The sequence below is a fragment of the Emys orbicularis genome, chromosome 16 (genome assembly GCF_028017835.1).
Source record: "Emys orbicularis isolate rEmyOrb1 chromosome 16, rEmyOrb1.hap1, whole genome shotgun sequence".
NCBI classification, from domain to species: Eukaryota; Metazoa; Chordata; order Testudines; family Emydidae; genus Emys; species Emys orbicularis.
Genome location: NC_088698.1, coordinates 1,242,266 through 1,266,476, shown reverse-complemented (window position 1 = coordinate 1,266,476; position 24,211 = coordinate 1,242,266). Strand labels below are relative to the sequence as shown.

Genomic DNA, 24,211 nt, shown 5'->3' with positions numbered 1-24,211 from the left:
TTGGTTAATCACATTTCTGGAGCCCACAGGACTAAGTCAGCTGTTTGGTAAGAAATATTGTTGTTTGGTTAGACAGTGAATTTTGGTTATGGTAATATTTTTTTTAAAAGTCTCAGTCATGCCATGAGTGCAGGGGACTGGACTAGATGACCTCTTGAGGTCCCTTCCAGTCCTGTGAGTCTATGCTGAAAAGAGCATGCTGTTCTCACTTTCAGGTGCAATCTCTTTATCGTGAAAGTGCAACTTACAAATGTAGATTTTTTTTTTCACATAACTGCACTCAAAAACAAAACAATGTAAAACTTTAGAGCCTACAAATCCACTCAGTCCTACTTGTTCAGCCAACCACTAAGACAAACAAGTTTGTTTACATTTACGGGAGATAATGCTGCCCACTTGTTATTAACAATGTCACCTGAAAGTGAGAACAGGATTCGCATGGCATTATTGTAGCCAGTGTTGCAAGGTATTTATGTGCCAGATATGCTAACTATTCATAGGCCCTTTCATGCTTTGACTTGTAGATTGCACTATCTTTTTTTAATCTTTTTTACAGTGCAAATATTTGTAATAAAAAATAATAATATAAAGTGAGCTTTGTATTCTATTATAATTGAAATTAATGTATTTAAAAATGTAGAAAAACATCCACAAATATTTATAATAAATTTAAATTGGTATTCTATTGTTTAACAGTGCGATTAAAACTGTGATTAATCGCGATTATTTTTTAAATCTCGCGATTATTTTTTTTAATTGTTTGACCGTCCTAATTTACACACACCTTTGGTGTGCTGTGGAATGAGGCTAATCATTTTTTTACACAGTTTTTGCTGTGCCCATAAAATGGTTGAGAGAACTTTTTAAACATTTACATATAATTTATTGGGCCAGATCTATAGGACTGGCTGGGATGATTTAGTTGGGGTTGGTCCTGCTTCGAGCAGGGGGTTGGACTAGATGACCTCCTGAGATCTCTTCCAACCCTGATATTCTATGATTTTATGACTGGCCCTTTGGTCCTTGGCATAATCAATGAAATTCAATGTTGATAAATGCAAAGTAATATATGGAGATATACCTATCTCATAGAACTGGAAGGGACCTCGAAAGGTCATCGAGTCCAGCCCCCTGCCTTCACTAGCAGGACCAAGTACTGATTTTTGCCCCGGATCCCTAAGTGGCCCCCTCAAGGATTGAACTCACAACCCTGGGTTTAACAGGCCAATGCACAAACCACTGAGAGGCGGGTGCAAAGGTGGTTGTTCTGGGAGCTGGGAACCACTGAGGCACAGGGATGTGGGCCATGTCCTCTTCCCTCAAAGATGTGGCCTACACTAGGCTCAGTAGTGGTGGCGACTTAGAGTTGCTATGCTGCCTCTGCCACCCAGGGATTTCCCTTACAAAAGAGGAGTCTTCAAGTGCCAGTAAAGCCAGCTTTTATAGCTTTGCCACATTAAAGCTGCTTAAAGCAGCTAGAGTAGGACCTGAATCTTGAGCATAGTTTGAGTGTAGTATGTTTGCTACAGCTAGACTACATCATGTATGTAGTTGTTGCAACATTATGGATACTATAAAAAGATTACAAATTGTGTAGTATCCTCAAGTTTGTAATTGTAAATATATAATCTGTAGGTAAAGCAAATACATTGGGCACATGTGGGTGTGGTGAATTTTTAAATTCCCTTCAGTCCTCCTCCCCTTACCTATTTTTGCCTACTCCTCCTGTTTAAATTAAACTGCAGGAACAAGACTTCAAAAAAGAAGCCAATGCACCTACCTCACTCTGCTTCTTGGTGGTAGCGTAGCTTCAAAAAACAAACAGCAGGAGCCACTGGAGCTTTGAAGCCCCACTTCCACCAAGCAGCTGTGTTTGTGGCGTCTTTTTTCAGAGGCCTGTCGGTTAGTTGAGAGAAGAGGAAAGCAGCAGAGAAGGAATGGGGGAGGGGATGGAAAGGATGAGGATGGTAGGGGAGGCATAAGGGAATACTCAGATTGTAAACTCCTTGGAGCAGGGACCATGTCTTCCTATGTGTTTGAACAGCACATAGTACATTGGGATACTGATCCTGAATGAGGTCTCTGAACACTACCACAATACAAATTACAATAATAATGAAAACTTCACTCTCTATACACACATGTAGTGTGTCAAGTATCCGAGGGGTAGCCGTGTTACTCTGTATCCAGAAAAACAACGAGGCATCTGGTGGCACCTTTAAAGACAGATTTATTTGGGCATAAGCTTTCGTGGGTAAAAAACCCCACTTCTAGGTGCCACCGGACGCCTCATTTTACATGTAGTGTGTATATTTTGTACAGCTACAGAATTATAAAAGATTTACATTTACAATATTTACAGGTTTTACTCCTGGGGGGAATTCTGTGCAAAAAATTAAAAATTCTGTGCACAATATTTTAAAACGCTGCATAATTTATTTGTCAAAATAACTTTATATAATCACACCAGTTTCAATTATTTTGAATATCTGTCAGCAACTATGTCTATAACAATACAGACAACAACAAAAATTCCCCCAGGACTAGAGAGTTAAAGAAAACCCTACGACAACCCAGTTCCTGCTTCTCTGCCCCCTCCAGCCAGGGACCCAAACACCTGCACCCCCCTCTCCCCCCCCCCCCCCCCCAAAGCCCAGCCACAGGGTGCCTCCACAGCCCAGACATCTACATCCCCTACCCCCCAGAGCCCAGCCATGGGTCATCCCCCAGCCCAGACATCTACACCCCCTGTTCCGAGCCCAGACACCTGCACCCCTACCCCCCAGAGCCCAGCTGCAGGGCACCCCCAGCCCAGACACCTGCACCCCCTACCCCTCCAAAGCCAGCTGCGGTGCGTTCCCCAGCCCAGACATATGCACCCCCTGCCCTCAGTGCCCAGCTGAGGGGTGCCCCACATCCTATACACTCACACCCCCAGAGCCCAGGGATCCAGAGAAAGAAACACCCTGATGCTGGGTCCTGGGCTTGTACGGAGTTCCCTGTAGTGCACACCATGTCCTTCTTTCAGGGTGTGTCGGGGACTGCAGCTGCCAGGAACCCTCCAGCTCCCCCTTCCCCTGGCAGTGTCTTCTATTTGCAAACTGGGGAGCTGGGCTCTGCTGGGTCTAGTGGCCCCTAGTGGTGGCCAGCAGCTCTGCAGAACCATTTCTATGAGGGGAAAAAGGAAATTCTGTGCAGAACATTAATTCTGCACAAATTCTGCATTGCACAGTGGCGCAGAATTTCCCCAGGAGTAATGTTTATAAGCATTCTTTGGAAGTGGCAAAAGAGTCTAGTTGACAGAGGGGCTGGATAGTCCTAGGCGCATTCATTGGGAAAGACTTGCATGAACTTCTTGGGCCACTGAGGTCGCAGCTAATATAATAATTGCTAAATGCTGATTTTGTGACTGCAAGGTCTGCTGAACATCATTCAAAATGGTCTTCTCTCATTAGCTGGAGCTTGGGTTCCTGACAGAAATGTGACCCAATTCAAAGTATTCTTATTGAGATAAGGGCCTTCACAATGTGTAATGTATGGGCAGATTGAAATGGATTTTCAAAAGCACTTAGGTGCCTATCTACATCTTTAGGCACCTACATACTTTTACAAACCTGGGTCCTAGTCTCTATCTTTTATTTCTGCCTGGTCTTGATAGGTATATTCTCTAAGCTAGCATCAGAGGTACCAGCTCTCCAGCACTGAAAGGTGGAGAACAAAAGTTCTTGAATCTCTCATGTCTGGAAGAGCTGTCATGTGTGTCCTTTGACCAAAGTCAGTTGAAATAAAGTTCAACCTGGCAAGGACGCATCAGTCCAAAGACTTACTTGTGGAAGTGGGCTCTAATCCTTACCTCTACATGTTTGATTTTAACTTGCATCTTCCCAAAGGAACTATCAGAAACAGCAAGGCATACATATTATAAATATTGTTTTTTAAAGTGAAAGAACTTTGGAAAGGAGATAGGGCTGAGAAATTGGATTGACAGGGTACAGCTGTGAAATTTGTGAGGTGCCCACTGTTAATCATTTGCTATGTGTCCGGAAACTTGCACATACACTGCAACAGGTAGATTTTAACCCCATGTCCAGCATTAAAGGGTTAACAGTTTCATTCTGTCCTGTTGCAGTACACCATTACACAAGCAAACTGCCTCACTTGTTGCACATTTAGTCCCATCCCAGATAGAACTCTTGTCTGTACTGGCACAACCTAAATTATAGGTATGTAAGTATATCTGACCTGAGCCCCTCCAGTCCAAGCATAATCTATCTTTTCCTAGCAGGAGGTGCACAGATTCCCCCTTCCCAACTGTTTACTTCTGGTTCGTGTGGAAGTGGGAGTATGTGCAGGTTCTGTTCAGCTGTGTTTGTTTGCCAACAGACTTCAATACCCGACTCGGAAAGCAATCTGGATCAGAACTGCTTGTCTCGCTGCAGCACAGAGATTTTCTCTGAAGCCAGCTGGGAGCAGGTGGATAAACAGGACACAGAGGTACAGACTAAATCTCTGTCTGTGATATTCCTCCCTCTTTCCTTCTGTTAGGACATGATCTCCATAACATGGTTATACTACAGCCCCATGGTCACACCAGTTCTTGTAAACTATCCCCCTTGCCCTCACTTATCTCTAACACTTCAAATATCTGTGCCGAGGAGCCCTCTGCAGTCAGGTGTCTATGAACAATTTTTGAGAAACCATGGAAAGACAATAGCTGAAGGAAACCTGGACTAACACGTTCCCTGTAAACATGTTTGGCTTGGGTACCTTTTGAAGTATAGAAAGAAATCAGTGAGCTATAAATTAGGACTTCTTCTCTGTGTGGCTGGAGGGAATTTGGTGGATCACTTTCCGAGGAGAAGATTTCTGTCTTCTCTTTCTTTCAGTATTGCCAGGATTGAATCTGTCCAATTTAAGTAGCAGGGGGCACGTGTCTGTGTCTGTGCTCTTCATGGGCTTTATACGCTCAGGCCAGACTGATTTTTCAAGGGCTGTCTCCTTGACAAATTTGTCTTTGTGTTCTGTGTTTCACAGGTGACACGATGGCTTCCAGACCACCTAGCTGCACACTGCTATGGCTGTGACAGTACATTCTGGCTTGCCAGCAGGAAGCACCACTGCAGGTAACCTGTTCATAGAGAGTTGAAGGTGAAAGGGGAAGCAGCTGAACAGCGAGGCTGTCCTGAGTTGAACTGACCATTCTGTTTCTCGTAATTTAGGAAAGACTAGGAAGGATGTCTGGATAAGAGAAATTCTAGAGTAGGAGGACCATATGCACTGCTGAAGCAAGGAATCCAGCCTTCTTTGGGAAAACAAGGCTGTTTTTGCTCTTGGGTCCCAATTTATTTGCAATGTCTATTTCAAAAGCCAAACCTGCTATCAGCTCCATACCCGTTCAAACAGAGTCAGCCTTCCTTTTCTCTTAAATTGTGATTCAGAGACAGTCTGCTCTTTGCAGGCATATTTTTTTAAGTAAATGTAAATGTTATAAAATATTGTCTAAACCTTTTCCCATTCAGTACAACCAACATAGGAATCACATCTTTTTCAGTCACTGGCAGGGAATCTGCTACTTTCTGTCTCTTTTTCCTCTGCTCTGACACTCTTCTCTCTCCCCCCGCCCCCCCCCCCCCAATTGCTTGTGTAAAGGTTTCTGAAATGGACGCCTGCCTGAAGTACAAGCTCATTGGATTAGCCTGAGCCAAACCTGTTGCTGATAGGGGGCCATGCTAGATAGCACCAGGTGGCACTGGCCTATTGATTAAGTAGCATCCTGGCTTGGGACAGAGAATCCCAGCGAGGAGAGTTGGCAAACTGTGGGCCATGATGGGAAAACCCTCCGTTCACCACATTCCATAAATACAAGGTTTCAGTGAAACTACATCCCAGATTTCTTCCAAAAGTGGTTTCCCAATTCCACCTCAACCAACCCATCCATTTACCTACCTTTTCCCCAAACCACACGGCTCTCATGAGGAATGGCAACTCCATTCCCTCGATGTAGATAGGACCCTGGCCTTTTACCTACAAAGGATGAAGCCATTTCAAAAGTTGCCCAGGCTATTTGTTTCCGTAGTGAAGAGAATTAAGGGACAGGCCATCTCCACTCAGAGAATCTCCAAGTAGGTCTCAGGATGTATTATACGCTGCTACCAATTGTTGGGATGATCCCCACCTGAGGGATATGAGTCCATTCCATGAGACTGCAAGCATCAACCACAGCCGCACTCCACGTCGTGCCCCTTGTACACATAGGTAAGGCAGCCACGTAGAATTCGGTACACACCTTTTCCTCTCACTATACTCCAGTATATGATTCCGCGATGGACGCTTCATTTAGCATTCGGTGCAGTGGTCCTCCATTCCACGGTTCCGTCATCTTCCTCGCTCCCGCCTCCTATATAGGTATTGCTTGTTAATCACCCTCAGTGGAATACAATAGGACTGTCACTCAAAGAAGAAGAGGAGGTTACTTACCTGTAACTGGAGATTCTTTGAGATGTGTGATCCCTATCTGTATTCCAATCCCACCCTCCTTCTCCTCTGTTGGGGATCTGGTATGTCTACGGTGGAGAAGGAACTGGAGACGCGGTCGGTCTGCCCTACCCTTTATCGCCTCAAGCGAAACTACAGGGTGGCACAAGGGCGCATGAGCAGACCAACGAGTAATACTACTTAGAAAAGCTCCAGCTCTGGGCGCATGGCGCATGCGCATAACCCTCAGTGGAATACAGTTAGGGACCACATACCTTGAAGAACCTCCAGTTACAGGTAAGTAACCCCCTCTTTATAAATCATATTTTCATGCTTCAGGGAATGAAGGTGTATCCCTATATTACTGAATCCCGTTGTTGGATATCGGAGCAGACAAGATGATCAGAGAAGATAGCACTTAAACAGATGGTGATCATCTGTTTTTGATGCTGTATTGCCCTTTGAAGCAGCAATGAGTTAAAGCATCTGCTGTGCTTTGTGTCCATTTTTATATTTTGTTCTTTTGAGAAGATAAACAAACCCAGTAAAGAATGACTAGAATAAGTTGAGCAGTTTTGATTTTCCCAAGATTCCTCATCTGTGTATATATATATATGACTTACAGCTTCAGATGAAAAGTATAAATGCTAGGTATTAAAATTACATACATCTGACATATTTGGTGAGAATTGAGCTCTGCTGTTTTCCTCTGTCCTTTCTCTAGTGGGTTTGCTTATTTTAGTTGTCCATTGCAAAGCGTTTCCCATTTAGCGCTGACATCTTGCTTCCTCTGTCTCCCTGGAATCGCTTTGCCACTTAGCCTACAACTTTCCAGGCCTAGGCTCTAGAGGGCTCCTGTTCGGTGTGTACACTGGACATGCCTAAAGACCCTGGGAATTATAATCCCTTCAGGGATTCAGGTTTTATTGCAAATTGCCATTTAGTTCGTGCATTGCATGCCATTCTCAGAGTTTCCAACCTGGTTGGAACAGGCCATCCATATTGGTTGAGATGGCTTTCAAGGGACTAGTAAGAAATAAGTGACCTACAACAAGAAGATCAAATGTTTTCATATCTTAATGTTTCATTAATCCTGCTGCACAGGGTGGACCTGCTCACCCTGTCCCTGTGAGGGCGAAAATGAGGTTGAAAACCACATATTCTGTACTCTTGAGCAAGTTAAAGAAACTTCAGTGTCCCTTGTTGGCACCATTTGTGTCTTTTACTAGTTTCCCCTCTGAGCTCTTTCTCCCCTCCCTGCAGGGACATTGAACGTGTTGATCAAACCTGGTGAGCATTTGCAACAGCCTCTGTCTGTTGTCTATCTGCATTTCTTTGATAACTTCTCCAAACTAACTTTATTTCTCCCTGCCCTCATCTTTGTTCTTCACTTGTCCAGAAAACACCAGAAATGAATCCTGGGTGGATAGTACAGCCTGTCAGGTGTTTAGTTTCATATGACTGATCAAGCAGCTCTTTCCACAGAAAGGCATTTAGAACTCAGCTTTTTGTTATGTAATCCACATCACAGTTCAAATTAACCCCCACTTCAGTGAGTCATTTGTTTGAGAAACAAGAAACAAAATTCAGACTGGATATAAGGCATACATTTTTAACAGTGCGAGTAATTAACCCTTGGAACAACTTACCAAGGGTCATGGTGGATTCTCCATTGACAATTTTCAAATCAAGATTGGATGTTTAAACCAAGATTGGAATTATTTTGGGGAAGTTCTACAAGGGGTTATTCAGAGGATCAGACTAGATGATCATAATCTGGCCTTGGAATCTGTGAATGCTTCACTTCTAATTGCAAGGAGCAACCTACAAATTTAATTGTTACCAGTTTATTTTGAACCCTTTTCCTTTATGTCTGAGTATTTTGTGAAGTGTGAATGATATAGGAGAGTGCTGGTGTGGCTGTGCCATTTTATCAGTAGTAAAAAATACCTTGGGGGAAGCAAGTAAGTAGAGCCTGGTGGAGAAAGGGTAAGGGTAGATGTTTATTACTTGGCGAGAGAAGGTGGGAGTGATAGCAGGATGTTGGGAAAGCAAAAGTCAGGTCGTCTCTCAGAGGAGGAATATGACATTTTCCATTGAGCTTCTGGTGTCTGTTAAAGAGGCAAGATGGATGAGATTGAATGAACCTCTAGCAGAGTACAAGGCCCTTCAGGAGTTAGGGGGAGAACCCTAAGAGAAAACAGATCAGGTGTGTGAGACAAGCTGCTGATCTAAACAGATTTTTAAAAATGTTTTGCTGCTTTTCTCCAGAAAACCATTTTGTTCTAGTCTGTCAACAGTAAGTTTCTGCTGGATAATTGTCCTTTCTGAAACAGAGCTCTAGAATATCTGAACTGCTTTCCTGCCGGGCTTCTCGGTATTGCATTGCATTAAACTGTTTTCACTCCTGCGGTTTTTTCTAATAGCAGTTTCTAATGGAGTCCATACGAAGACTTCAAAAACCACTGTACGAGTCTAGCCAAAGTGAGTTTCCTAGTGCTAAGGTTAGAGCTTTATAACCAGAAGCTGCTGTGCAGAGCTGGGGAAATTAGCCCATTGAGGTGAGAAATGGGATTTCCCTTTGCTGTCTGTCACTCCACCAGTTACTAGCATCAGGAAATCTTGTCTCCTGGCATTGAAAGATTAATCAAGGCTGCTAGACACATTCAGACTTTTCTGCCCATCAGTCTCTAGGCAGCAGGAAATCAAGATCTCCCCCCATAAGCCCCTACCGGCACAAAATCCTAGCACCAAAGAGTTAATGAGAAAAACATAAGCCAAGCAGATAAACTCTGGAAGCTTCTGTGTAAAATTTGAAAATTTCAGGTCCCTGAAGTACAGTGTTAACGTCTTAATAATGCCTGCCTAGTTTTGGAGGGCAGGGGTGTGAACTATAGTGCTCATCAGCTTAGAATGATCAGAGCCAGGATTTGGGCGGGTGGGGGTGAAAAATTTAATCATTTTCAAGATTCCAAATTTATCCATGACTCCCCTGAGGTGCATGAGCCAGCATGCCTCCGCCGACTGACACCTGACAGGAATGTGTATAAGACTGCTTGTTCTGCTGCATTGTTATTGTCACTTTCTAAGCATGGAATACACAGCTGCTTATCCCATGGCTTTGCATGGTTCTGGTTGATTTTCACATTTTCTGTGTGCGGAAGTATGATGCCGCTATGGTTCCACTGAGCTACAACCATCTCAGCACAGACCTTTATTGGATCTTGGAGGTAGTGGGTAGACTACATTTGTTAAAGTTTTATTGTATTTTATCTGGCCCATATTTAAATCTTCCAAAGCATATACGTGTAAGAAACAAGAAAAAAGGCTTAGTTACCCCTTTGTACTCTCACTTCCCAAAAAGGAATACTGTAGTGTTAGAGGATTATGGGGACATGGAGCCTTTAGGTCACTGTTTCAAATATGGACAAGATTGGTAGTAAACAGAAACTTCACTATCCAACAGCTCTTTGGCCTACTTCCACTGAGTTGGGGGTCTCAGTCCAGTTCCTAGTGCACCCCACAATTGAACATGAGGGTAAAATTTTCAAAGTCACGTGACTTAGGCTATATCTACACTAGCACGTACTGCGGTGTAACTTATATCGCTCAGGGGTGTGAAAAAGCGCCCCCTTTCTCCCTCCCCCCCCCCCCCGCCCGAGCGATGTAAGTAACACCGACCTAAGCATCGGTGTAGACAGCACTGTTGGTGGGTTACATTAGGGAGCTTACAACGGTGCAAGCTGCATCAGTGCAGCTCCGCCACTGTAAACTCTCTAGTGCAACTGTAGCCTTAGACGCCTGTGAGTCCCACTGAAAATGGGACAGAGCTGCCCAAGTCACTTGGGGTAAAATTTCAAAAGCACCTAAGTCTTAGGCCTTGGCTACACTCGCGGATTCCGAGGGGAGTAGCTTGCAGCGCTGCAGGCGCTGATTACACTCGCGCTTTACAGCGCGGCACTCGCTGCACTCAGGGGGGGGGTTCTTTCACACCCCTGAGCGCAGCAAGTGCAGCGCTGTGAATTGCCAGTGTAGCCAAGGCCTTAGTAGAGGCCAGTGATTGAATCACAAATGGGAGACTCAGTCTCTTATCTGCTTTAGAGGTGGTCCCATCAGTGGTGAAACACAGGGGTGTGGTTGGAAGGGGAAGCTTGCCCTGTCTCTGCCTCTGCTCTGTTGTCTAGAGAATAACTGCAGTCTCCAGGGCTATCAGTCTGACCCTGTCACTAGCACTTAGTTCACCTGCAAAGGCATACTGTAATATTAAAACTTGTCTCGCTAAATCAAATTGCTTCTAATTGTTTTTTCTTCCATTTCTCTCCTCTCTTTCTGTTCTTGATCCAAGGAATTGTGGGAATGTGTTTTGCTCCAGTTGCTGTAACCAGAAGGTGCCAGTTCCCAGTCAACAGCTCTTTGAACCCAGCAGAGTCTGCAAATCTTGCTACAGCCGCTTGCATCCCAGTAGTTCCAGCCTTGACCTTGAACTGGATAAACCCATCGCTGCCTCTTCAAATTGAAGCTCCAGCCTAGAAGGAAGGGTGAAAAAGACCATGCTGACTCTTCTCCTAAGCAGACATGCTTGGTGGACAGAGGCTGGTAGGACTGGAGAAGCCGTGCACTTTGGAGTTTGGGCATGGATCACTGCTCAGAGGGACAGAACTCTAGGACGTACCACTGGATTGTGGAATTCTTCTTTTCCAGCTATTCCCCCCTTTCCTTTTTATCCTGTTGGGGTGTGTGTGTGTATATATGTATGTATTTTTTTTTTGGTTTTTCTGGAAGACTGGGGAAGTGGGAAAGGGGCTGGGCCCAGGACCAGGTCTCCCTCATGCTTCTAGCTGCGCCACCATTGAACTGTGCTGCAGACAGACTTCTCAATTTTATGGAGGAAAGGAGAGGAGGGGAATCAGTCCAGAGACAGCGTGCGGAGTGTGAATACCTGTTGTGTCAGTGCAAGTGCTTTCAGTCACTCCTGTTACTTCCAAACAAGAAACTGCTGTTTGGGAAACTGTTGCTGCTAGAAAAAATGGGAATCTCTTTCCCAAGAGAGGACTCTCCCTCTGTTCTTAGAGTGGGTTTAGTTAGCCTCACTGCGTGAAAGGGGGATCAATCACAGATTACCATACTCAGCGGCTCTGTATTTACATATGTAATCCACATCTTTTATTGCCATTAGCCAAGCCGGCTGTGGCTTTGAGTGGAAACACCTGGACACCTTTGGCTAAGGAAAGTATGTGCTTATTTAAGGGAAGTGAAAGGGAAGGGCATTGAATGGCTTCCTGTTCAGGACTGGTTTTACATTGGTGCTTCTATGTAAGGTTCTGTAAATGTAACTCATCATAAAGAAAACGGTGTCAGGGAAATTAGGAGACCTTTAAACTACTACCCTTGTCCCATTTTTTTAGAATAGTTTATCCAGAATGCAGAGCTGGTTCATTGATCGGGCACTCACTGTGGTGCATTCAAACATAGACTGAATGTCATACTGATGATCAGACTCACACTTTAATGAGAGATTTCAAAGCAACTATAGAATGGCTGTGATATCTTGCTGAGTAAAATTTCACTGGCCTGAGGCTACCAGTCAGTGAAAATAAGTACATTGATGCTTGTCATGTCTGTGGAACATTTCCTCCTTTTCATTCTGTGATCTGTATACTGTAGACTTGATAATCCTGAACAAGCATCTAATCAAGAACCAAAACAAATCATGGATTTCCCCCCCCCCCCCCCCAATTTGAAAGCAACTTTTAAAACCACCTCATTAAATTGTGAGTCTTTTGAATATCTATTGCTTAATGAGAACATTTGGTACTCTCACACACCCTTTTCCTTTTGATACAGTATGCTTAATGCAGTTTGGAGAAGGAAGAAAAGTACATTATAATGTATAATATATTGTCTAGGCTAAGCTGTGACAGCTTCTACTTCTGACATGCTCAAGTAGAACAAATTCCCTTGGAGTATGTAAAAGTTTCTGAGTACAAAGGTGCAAGAAATTATAATGGGTCTTGGGCTAGAGGGGTACTTGCCTTCAGTAGAACATCAAAATGACACCTCCTAGAGTGAACTTCATAAAGAGAGAAGCATCTCCGAATAGCTGGTAGAACCTTAGGGGAAAGACATGTCAAAGTATTTTATTTTTGATGTCTGAACTTTTCACACTGCTTGTGAAAGGTGCATACACTGCTGTAGTGTAAGCTGAAGATTTACAAGATGAAAATGAATGTTCCAAGATGCTGGTTTAGCATAGGAGCCCATGTGCTTAGAGGGCAGGATGTCTGGTGACAATGCTCTTTGGGCTCCTCCCTGGTACATGTTTTGAAACACTTGGAAATCATCAGCAGGGGGAAAGCAAAGAAAAATCTAGGGTCTCCAATTCGAGTTTTATCGAAAATGAATTATTCCTGGGAAAATGCAGTAAAAATCCTGACTAGAACTGCTACAGTGGTTACAGTTCCAGGTACAGCTGAGAAGGTTGGAACAGAAACCAGCTCCTATCTCTCTGGCTTTTCCTTTGAGGCTAGTGATTAGAAGCTTGACCTTAGTGGACATGGTGTAGTTCTGCACACTAACATTGTGTGGTTTTGTGGTGCAGAGTCAGGAATAAGTCAGATTCTGCAGTTCCTAATGACAGGTGCCAAGAGGTTATGATACGGGTTTTTTGGGTATGTGATATATAGTGTGAATAAATGCTTGCAGCTCTTAGTCTTTTATGATCAATGAAGCACTTTTTTATTAATATTATTTTTCTTTGTATGTAAAGGGGGAACCGATATCTCTCCATAGCTGTATATATAACCCTTCTCTCCTAAGGAGGAGTAAAGTGCTCCTATATTTTTCATTTTTGTCAAAGCAAGAAGTAAATACTTTAGAAATGTTAAATATATAAATAAAGGTGAATAAAGTTTAGAGTTTTGCATGGGAGCATTTGCTAATACACTTCCTAATTTATTTTTCTTGCTGTCCTTCGTAGGTGAAATATTTGAGGTTCAACAGAAACACCAAGAAACCTTTCATAAAGGAGCTTGTCATAAGCCTCCTCTTGCTTTCTTTTCCACTGAGCGTCTTTGCAAGGAGCACACTGGTGCTCTTAAATTTAGAAGAAAAACATTAAACTTAGTTTTTCTGGTATGAAAACATATGGAGCATCAGGTACTGCTCCATAACAATCAATACAGTTTTCCCTTGGGCAGGAGTACTGGGTGTTAAGAGAGTTAAAACTACCTTTGTACCTCAGATTTTTCTTACCCTGAATGGACCATCACATTTCAGAGTTTGAGCCAATGATTTTATTACCACAACCACATCAGTGTAGAATGGCCTAGGTCACCACAGTCTTCACATCCGGTTTCAGTGGGGTTTGGAAACAGGAGAGCTGTGCATTTCTATCCTCTGCAGTAACCATGCTGTAACATGTACCGTTTGACAATGTTGGTGGGGAAGTTAAAGCTCAGTTCTTACTTGCAACCTTTCTCCTTATTCTCAATGTTGATGGTGCAGCTGTGGCTCTTTGGGAACAAACCAAACGGACTCAGGTTTAACGCTGACAACTCTCTTCATCTCTCCCAAAGGTGGAGAACTCATCTGCTAGTTCTGCAAATCTAACCTACTTAGGAGCCTGAGTAATGTTCCTCCATTAGGGCAGCTAGTTCATTTCAGCACCCCAGGCTTACATACATACCTGGTCACTTTCCATCACACAAACTTCTATTCCTTTTGTTATTATTTTTGTCTTCCATATTTTAAGTCAGAGAAGGGATTATTTTATTGAACTCTCTGGGAGACTGAAGTATTCTCTGAGCATCTCTTGGTTATTTAGGAACAGGCCTATTCTAGTCACACAGGTGTGGTGCACAGTTGTTTTATAAGCTTTTCTTATTGCCTTTTCTTTGAAAATTAAATAATACTGCAGATTCGGGACAGAGCAGGGATCAAAACCATTGGCTGGATCTCACAGCTTCAAGAACAAAATAAAAAAGCCCATATAATATTGTGCGCTATTATGGGTGCGAGTTTGTCACATAAGTAATGTATTCTGTGACTTCTGCAGCGGCCAGTGCACCGGGCTCAGGGGCAGCTCAGGCAACCCCTGCTCCAGTCACACCGGCCACTGCTGGGGAAGTCGCAGGCCACCGTTTCTTCCCTCCCCCCACCCCAAGCAGCAGCAGAGTTTGGGTGTGGGAGGGGACAGGGGTACGGGACAGGTGCTGGGCGGCGCTTCTTCGAGTGATTGCTCATGTGCATTCCACAATAGGTGTGCGTGCTCGCCACGTGCACTAGTGCCGCAAGTTTTTCCCCTAGGAGTACCCCTAGGGGAGCATCCCTAGCAACCCCTAGAGTGGCGCCTCCATGGCGCGGTATAAGGGGCACTGCGCGCTCCCCCCACCCTCAGTTCCTTCTTGCCGCCAGTGAAGGTGCTTCGGAACTCTTGTTTGTTCAGTGTAGTAGTATCTGTAGTTAAGTAGTTGATTAGATTAGTTTAGTGTGGCCAGGCCGGAGCATGACCCGTGCCCTGGGTTGTAAGTAGTGCCACACTTGTAGGCACCCGATGCCAGTGAGTGATCCGCACACGGACTGTTTACACTGTTTGGGTGAAACCCATCTCAGTGATCGCTGTAAGATTTGCAAGTCGTTCAAGCCTCGGACCGAAAGAGAGAGACATTCGGCTCTGGGCCATCCTGATGGAGTCGGCATTGACCCCGACTCCGGCGCGCCGCTCCAAGTCGGCACCGGGTACCACGCTGTCAGTGCACAGGGACCCCCCCGGTGCCATCTACCAGTCGGCACCGCTCCCCGTCCACTGGGCACACCAAGAAGGCTAAGAAGAGGCCTTCTCCGCCGCGGCACTGGAGCAAGACTGGGGGAGAGGCTAGTCTTGTTGGGTAGTCCTCGGTCCCCATCGGCCTCTAGGCCTCCGACTCAGGTCAAGCGGAGTAGCCCTGCCCATTCAGAGCAGGCTTCCCTGGATGTCCGGATGCCCTCCACGCCAGAGGCTCTGCAAGCAGCCCGGGACGTTATGTCCGTGTCGGTACCAGGAGCACCGCCAATGTTGGCCCCGCGGTCCAGAGGCAAGCTGCCTCTGGGATCTCCGCAGTCGCCCCTGACTCGGTACCGGTCATGGTTGAGGGAATGTTCCCGATGCCATTTGCCACTCAGCAACTGTCCCATGCGTAGTCCACACAGTCACCGTTGACCCCCATCAAGTTGTCTGGCTGGGTTCCGACTGACAGAAACTCCAGGCACCGCTCCGCCTCGAGGAGTGGACACCGACGGGACCGAGGCAGACGACGCCAAAGGTCCTTGTCTCTATGGGGCTGTCGTAGCCAGTTGTGACATGAATGTTGACGCAGCTCCCGTTCGTCGTCTCGCTCCAGGACCACGCCACGGCACTGCTCCCGCTACCCTGGGCGTCGATCGCCGGCGCCTCGCCATCGCGGATCTGCCCGCCAGAGGCAATCACGTAGCAGCTGCTACTGGCAGTACCATTTCTCCACGTCAGGATCACGATCTCGTGGTCGGCACCGCTCCTGGCGCTACCGCTCCTCCCGGTCCAGGGACAGCGGCAGGTCGTAGGTCAGCCCGGCCTCCCTTCGTAGTCGTTCATCAATGGGACAGGCCAGCCAGGCTGAACAGCCGGCTTCGCCGGTGCCACAGCAGGTGCAGTGGCACCGGCACAATGGTACAAGTGGCCACCATGGCCCCGACGCAGCCCCCAGTGGGGGCTCGCTCAGTGGCCAGAGCCTCGGAACAGCTGTAGGCCTCCCTCTCCCAGCCTCCGAGGAAGGAGTCGGTGGGACATACATCTTCGGCGCCGTGCCCGGAGAGCAACCAGGTGGTGGATCCTCCAGTGCCAGTGGACACGCAAAGTACCGCACCCGCCTCTTCACCCTCCCCTGATAAGGCGATTATGGTCCCTCCTCCCTCCGTCCCGCAGGAGGACTCTAAAGCCCACCAGGAATTATTGAAAAGGGTGGCATCAAACCTCAACCTTCAGTCAGAGGAGGTGGAGGAGCCCTCGGACTCCCTCTTTAACGTCCTGTCCACCTCGGTACTGGGCAGGGTGGCCTTTCCACTCCACGAAGGTGTGGCAAAAATTTCAAATGCCTTGTGGCAAATCCCAGCCTCATTGCTCCCCATCTCTAAGAGAGCGGAATGCAAGTATTTTGTGCCTGCCAAAATACATACACCCACCCTGCCCCCAACTTCCTCGTGGTCAAGTCGGTCAACCACAGGGAGCGGCAGGGCCAACCAGTCCCTACTCTGAAAAATAAAGACTCAAGGAGGCTGGATTCATTTGGGAGAAAAATTTATTCGTCCTTGAGCTTCCAGTTGCGGATGGTGAGCCATCAGGCTCTCCTGGGCCGTTATGAGTTCAATCTGTGGGGCTCTCTGCCCAGGAGCGGCGCCAGGGTTTTTGGCGCCCTAGGCGGGGGTCCTTCCGCACTCCCGGTCGGCGGCGGCAATTCTGCGGCCGGGGGGTGCTTCCGCGCTCCCAGTCTTCGGGGCACTTCGGCGGCGGGTCCCGGAGCGAGTGAAGGACCCGCCGCAGAATTGCCGCCGAAGACCCGGAGTGCGGAAGGACCCCCCACCGCCGAGGGCGGCAAAATGCCGCTCCCCCCAAATCCTGGCGCCCTAGGCAACCGCCTAGGTCGCCTAAATGGAAGCGCCAGCCCTGTCTCTGCCCAAGTTCGAGGACTCCCTCCAGGAGTGTGACAGGAAGGAGTTCAAAGCTCTGGTTGAGGAGGGTAGAGCTGCTGCCAGGACAACCCTGCAGGCAGCGTCGGATGCGGTGGACACAGTCACGTGGTCCATGGCCTCCGCAGTGTCCATGAGAAGGGTGTCGTGGCTCCATCTGTCTGGGCTGTCCAGTGAGGCGCAGACTCTTTGTAGGACCTCCCATTTGACGGCAAGGCTCTGTTTGCAGAACAGACAGACATAAAACTGCATGGCCTGAAAGACTCCCGCACTACACTTAAGACTCTTGGCCTCTATGTTCTGGCTCTAGCTAGACCTAAGTTTAAGTCATAGCAGGCTCCCACCCACTCTAAATACGAGCTCCCTTATAAAAAGTCGCGGGACTATAAAAAAGTCTGCAGAGGCAGTCCCAGTCTGCCCCCTAGCATGGGTCCTCCAAGGGCAAACAGGCAGGGAAATGGCAGATTTGACAGGACGCCCGGGGGCAATCTATCAGTTCACATCAGGGATCCACCTGCAATAAAGCTTCCCTTCTCCAACTGGTTGTGTGCTTTTCTCCTGGAGTGGTCGCGGCTGACCTCGGACTGATGGGTCCTCAGCACCATCTCCTGGGGCTACACCCTCCAGTTTACCTCTACCCCACCCAACCGCCCTCCGCCCCCATCCCTCTTGGGGGACCCCCTTCACGAGGCTCTGCTCGAGCAGGAGGTGGGGCGGCTCCTTGGCCTAGGAGCGGTGGAAGTGGTGCCAGCGGAGTTCAAACGCAGGGGGTACTACTCCCGCCATTTCCTTATCCTGAATACCAAAGGGGCGCTCAGGCCCATCCTGGACCTGCGAGGCCTGAACCAGCACATGATGAAGCTCAAGTTCCACATGGTCTCCCTGGCCTCCGTCATCCCCTCCCTGGATCCCGGGGACTGGTACGCCGCCCTCGACCTGCAGGACGCGTACTTCCACATCCATATATTCGAGGGGCACAGACGCTTCCTCCGTTTCATGGTTGGGCAGGAGCACTACCAATTCACGGTCCTCCCGTTTGGCCTGTCCACTGCCCCCAGGGTATTTACAAAGTGTATGTCTGTGGTGGCGGCCTACCTCAGGTGCCGTGGGGTCCAGATCTTCTTCTATTTGGACGACTGGCTGGTCAAGGGCAGCTCCCGGTCACAGGTGCGGGATCATGTGGCGCTCCTTCTGTCCACGTGCGCCACTCTGGGCCTGTTGGTGAACGACACCAAGTCCACATTAGTCCCGGTACAGTGCATAGAGTTTATTTTGGCAGTCCTAGACGCCATGTCGGCCAGAGCCTCCCTCCCACCAGACAGGTTCGAGACCCTGAAAGGGCTCATCGACACAGTCACAAAGTTTCCAGTGACAACAGCCAGAGCGTGTCTCCAGCTCTTGGGTCACATGCCGGCGTGCACATATGTGGTTCGCCATGCCAGACTCAGGATAAGGCCCCTCCAGCTCTGGTTGGCCTCGGTGTTCTCCCAGGCCGGAGACAGGATGGACAAGGTCCTCACTGTGCCCGAGTCTGTGATCGCCTCCTTACAATTATGGTCCTCCCCGGGGAACATGTTCCGCAGGGTCCCGTTCAGAGGCAGGCCCCCGTCGATGGAACTGGTGTCCGACCCATCGGACCTGGGTGTGGAGCCCATGTGGGAGATGTTCAGACCCAAGGTCTGTGGTCTGCAGAGGACCTGGCCCTCCACATAAACGTCAAGGAGCTCAGGCAGTCTGGCTGGCGTGCGTGGCCTTCCACTCACGCCTGAAGGGCAGGGTGGTCAGGGTTCTCACGGATAACACGGCCTCGATGTTTTACATCAACAGGCAAGGTGGGGCCCGCTCCTCTGCTTGGAAGCCCTCAAGCTGTGGGACTTCTGTATAGGCCACGACATTTGCCTACAGGCCTACCACCTAGCGGGCGCCCGGAACTCGCGGGCGGATCACTTGAGCAGGGACTTCTCTCAGCACAAGTGGTCTCTTCATCCAGAGGTGGTGCAAAGACATTTCCAGGAGTGGGGAACTCCCTAGGTGGACCTGTTCACGACTTGGCAGACCCATCAATGTCCCCGGTTCTGCTCCAGGCGAGGGGCTGGGATGGGGAGCTATCTCTGATGTCTTCCTCCTATCCTGGTCAGGCCAGTTTCTTTATGCCTTCCCCCTGTTCCCGCTGATCAGCAAGGTCCTGGAAAAGATAAAGACAGACAGGGCCCAGGTCCTCCTGATTGCCCCGTCATGGCCCAGGCAGCATTGGTACGGGACCCTCACGAGCCAGGGCCGCCTCCTCCCCCCAACCTAGCAGCACTCCACCTCATGGCGTGGCTGCTCAATGGTTAGGCCGGGAGGAAAGGTTCAGCGCGTCCTCTTGGAAAGCAGGCAACCCTCCATGCGCCGAGCCTACTTGGCAAAGTGGTCTTGGTTCTCCCGATGGGCGGATGAGTGGGGGGGTTTCCCCCGTGGCTGCCCCGATCCAGCTCGTTTTGGACTACCTCCTTCACCTTAGAGCCCAGGGCCTGGCGCCCTGATCCATCAAGGTGCACTTGGCGGCCATATCGGCCTTCCACCCCCAGTGCAGGGCCACATGGTGTTCTCCCATGCCATGACTGGCCGATTCCTTAAGGGATTGGATCGTCTCTTCCGGTACGTTAGGCCCCCAGTCCCGCAGTGGGACCTGAACTTGGTACTGGCCCGGCTGATGGGTCCGCCGTTTGAGCCACTAGCTACATGCTCCTGGTCGCACCTCTCGTGGAAGGTGGCCTTCCTGGTGGCGATCACGTCAGCTAGATGTGTCTTGGAGCTCAGGGCCCTGACCTCTGAACCCCCGTACACGGTGTTCCATGAGGATAAGGTCCAGCTCCACCCACATCCTTCGTTCCTCCCGAAAATGGTCTCCACCTACCACATGGGTCAGGACATTTTCCTGCCGGTCCTTTGCCCCAAGCCCCATGCGTCCAGTGAGGAGCACCGCCTCCACACGCTGGATGTGAGACAGGCTCTGGCCTTTTACCTGGAACATACAAAGCCATTCAGGAAGTCCTCAGCTGAACGCATGAGAGGCCGGCTGATCTCCACTCAGCGGCTCTCCAACTGGATCACCTCGTGTATTCGTACCTGTTACGACCTGGCGGGAGTCCCCCCGCCGCCAATTGTGAGGGCACACTCGACTAGGGTGCAAGCCTCATCGTCTGCCTTTTTGGCCCATGTTCCCATTCAGGACATTTGTAGGGCTGCCACATGGTCTTCGGTTCACACGTTCACCTCGCATTATGCGATCATCTCCCAAACCAAGGAGGACGCAGGGTTCGGCAGGTCTGTGCTCCGTCCCGAGTGTCTGTGAACTCCCCACCTCTGACAGATACAGCTTGGAATCACCTATTGTGGAATGCACATGAGCAATCACTCGAAGAAGAAAAGACAGTTACCTTTTCCGTAACTGGTGTTCTTAGAGATGCGTTGCTCATGTCCATTCCACATCATGGCCTCCTTCCCCTCTGTCGGGGTTGTCTGGCAAGAAGGAACTGAGGGCGGGGGTCCCCAAAACCATGGAGTCACCACTCCAGGGGTCGCTGGGGCACTCCCCTTTGGGTACTGCTAGGGGAAAAACTTCCGGCACCAGTGCACGTGGCGAGCACGCACACCTGCTGTGGAATGGCCATGAGCAACACATCTCGAAGAAAACCAGTTATGGAAAAGGTAACTGTCTTTTTCATACAGTTACATATTTGGCCACAGAGAGGCAGTGTTGTCCCACCACTGAAAGGGAAGATCCAAGCCTAAAGACCCCTTACTTAACGCAACAGGGGTCTGGTGATTGCTGCATGAGACAGGAAATTGTACAGGAGTTTGTGAAGCTCTGCATGTTCCATCCAAATACCACACTGGAGCCGGAGTCCCCATGCAGCTGTGTTCAGAGGTGATTAACAAAGATGCGTCTCTTAGGGTGGTGGTGGAAGAGCTGTTCATTCCATGTACTCTAAGGGGAAGCAAAGCATCGGCCCCTCCCCTTCCCTCTTTGTTGCTCCTGGATGCGTAGCCCTGCACTGCCTCTGGAGAGAGGTGGGGCACAACGCTGGAGGAGCAAGGTGAGTTCTTGACACACCTTGGAGGGAGCGGGGGTTGGGCGGCAGGCTCCAGTAGTGGGAATTCAGGAACCTGGCTCCGGCCCCAGGCTCGGACCGTGGGGCAGCGGGTACTGACACCCCCCTCCCCTGGCTCTGGCCACATGGCCCCGGCCTCCAGCTGCGGGGCTTCAGCCTCCGGCCCCTGGTTCCAGCTGTGTGGCATCAGGTGCTGGCTCCTGGCTCCAGTCCCGAGCTCCGGCTGCGCAGTGGCAGGCGCTGGCCACAGGCATCGACCCCCAGCCCAGCCGCACGGCAGCAGGCTCCAACCAAGCACGGGGCTTTGGGCACCAACCCCTGGCTCTGGCTGCAGGGCAGCAGGTACTGACCCCCAGCCACAGAGCTTCAGTCGGCCTCTGGCCCCCAGTTCTGGCCATGCCGTGGCAGGTGCTGGCCCCAGTCTCCAGCCACGTGGGCCTAGTCCCTGGAGCTGATCCCCTGCCCCAGCTGTACAGCAGCAGGTGCTGTTTCCAGCCACATAGCAGCGGGCACGACTCCTGGCTCCAGCCACGCGCTCCTGGACTCCGGCACCCAGCTCCGGGCTCTGGCCATGTGGCGGCAGGCACTAGCCCTGGGTGCTGACCCATAGCTTCAGCTGCCTGGCAGCAGGCTCCGATCCCTGGGTTCAGCCATGCAGTTCCTGTCCCTAGCTCCGGGTTCTGGCTGTGGGCACTGAGCCTTGGCCCTGGCTGCATGGCAGCAGACACCAGGCCCTGGCCACGCAACAGTGGGGCTCATCGTCCACCCCCATTGCCCCTGGCCCCCGCTGCCTCCCATGGCCTTGTATCCATCCCCCCCTCCCAGGACCCTGCTGCCTTCCTGGCCTCGCATTCACACACCCCACCCCCCATTGCCCTGGGCTCCTGCTGCCTCCCCAGCCCTGCATCCATTCCCCCCTCCCCATTGCCCTGGGGCACCCCTGTCCTGCACCCATCCCACCATTGCCTCTGGCCCCTGCTGCCTAACCTCTTCGGCCCCCACCATCCAGGTCTTAATGGGTCCTGGGGCTTGCTGAGAAAAGTGATATTAACAAACATGCAAGTATCACTTTTCACAGCAGACTTACTAGCTATCTGTGAAAAGTGATACTTCTATGTTCGTTAATATCACTTATCACTTTCCATAGCCTCCCAGGTAGCTACTAAATATGCTGTGATATTAACAAATATACAAATATCATTTTTCACAGCAAGCCCCAGGACGCACTAAGCCCTGGATGGGGGCGGGAGGGGAGGGAGCATTATTTTTGTTATTGAGTCTGCCAAAGAACCCTACAAATATACATTATAATGATTCTGTGAATATTTACTTTTTTCCCCTAAAATTAATTGAGAGTTGGTGGCCGCACTCGGAGGCCACCAATAAATTTGTTGTGAGAACTCCTGCTCTAGAGTTAGGTAAACAGTAGGGCAACAACTAGGTATTTTGGAGGCAGGTGTACAGGAACTCTGTCCTCTGGTGTCCGTGTCTTGTCGTGGCAGGACAGCTTGCGTGCTCTAACGATCCCCAGAGTCTGTGTTGGCGGGGGCTTTTTGCTCCTGGTAGGGTTCAACCATGCCGGATTGGTCTGTGGGGGAGGGACCAGACAAAACAGACACCCTGGTCCTCCAGGCTGGGGGTTAGGCACAAGGCTAACAACCCTGTCCCATAAAAAAACAAAATATGTTACGGAAACAGCAACGGAGAAATCAACCATTTCTGTGTGTGATGGCCATCGGGAGTCAATGACCCGTATGACTGCCAGTGGTGAAAGCTGAAAGGAAGCCACTGGCATGAAGACTGAAGTGCTCAACACCAAGACAAAAACCAAACTTGTTTTTTGGAACGTACAGACAATGTATGAAACAGGGAAGCTAGCTCAGGTCACAGCAGAGATGAGATGCTACAGCTTACACATCCTGGGTGTCAGCGAGAGCAGATGGACGGGATCAGGAAGATTAACAACAGCCTCTGGAGAAACTTTGCTGTTTTCTGGACAGGATGATGGACAACACCATGAGGGTGTTGCCATCCTTTTGAAGAAGGTAGTGGAGCATTCCCTGATTGAATGGAAATCTATCAGCAGCAGATTTATGAGAGCCAGACTGAAAGGGAAACATAATAATATCACCCTCATTCAGTGCTATGCTCTGACAAATGACAGCGATGAAGAAGTAAAGGACAAATTCTACTTTACACTACAGGCAGAGTTAGAGAGAGTACCACGCCACAACCTAATTCATTAGAGCCCTGAATGCCAAGGTCGGTAAGGACAACACAAACAACGACAGAGCAATGGGAAGACATGGGTGTGGCACCATGAATGAAAATGGAGAAAGGCTTGTTAATTTCTGTAATACGAATGACCTAATCATCGCAGAACCCTATTTCAACATAGTGAAATTCACAAGCTGACATGGTGTTCTCCAAATGACAGAGATAAGAACCAGTGATTGTTCACGTCCATTACACATGATCAATGGCAAATGGCGACGCTCACTGACAGATGTAAAAGTGAGAAGGGGTGCAGATGTTGGCAGCAACCACCATCTTGTGACAGCCTCCATCAAGCTAAAACTGAGAAGTGTGGGTCCACCAAACAAGGGACATAGACGTTATGTTATTGACAAGCTAAAGTCCCTTGAAATATAGAAAGTCTTCATTCTGCAGTTAAAGAACAGGTTTCAAGCTCTTGCAGACCTTGATGAAGAGGAGGGGAATGCAGATGAGGAGATCAACAAGAAATGGGACAAAGTAACAGTAATTTGTAAACAGAGCAGTGAAGCCTGTCTAGGCTACAGGCAGAAGAGAAGGAAGGAGTGGATTACACCCAGCACATGGAACGCCATAGAAACGGATATAAACTGGCTGTCGGGAAGTTTAGGCTTGAAATTAGACGAAGGTTTCTAACCATCAGAGGGATGAAGTTCTGGAACAGCATT

The 24,211-nt window shown here is 48.9% G+C and overlaps 1 protein-coding gene across 1 annotated transcript in view; it reads left to right on the top strand.

The window, feature by feature from the left end:
- The window catches only part of MTMR3 (myotubularin related protein 3), a 161,298-nt gene extending 150,307 nt beyond the window's left edge, over positions 1-10,991 (top strand). The window contains exons 20-22 of the mRNA XM_065417640.1: positions 4,384-4,494; positions 5,035-5,123; positions 10,820-10,991. Coding sequence (XP_065273712.1) covers positions 4,384-4,494; positions 5,035-5,123; positions 10,820-10,991 — 372 coding nt within the window. The remainder of the gene's footprint in view (positions 1-4,383; positions 4,495-5,034; positions 5,124-10,819) is intronic.
- The last annotated feature ends 13,220 nt before the right edge of the window (positions 10,992-24,211 follow it).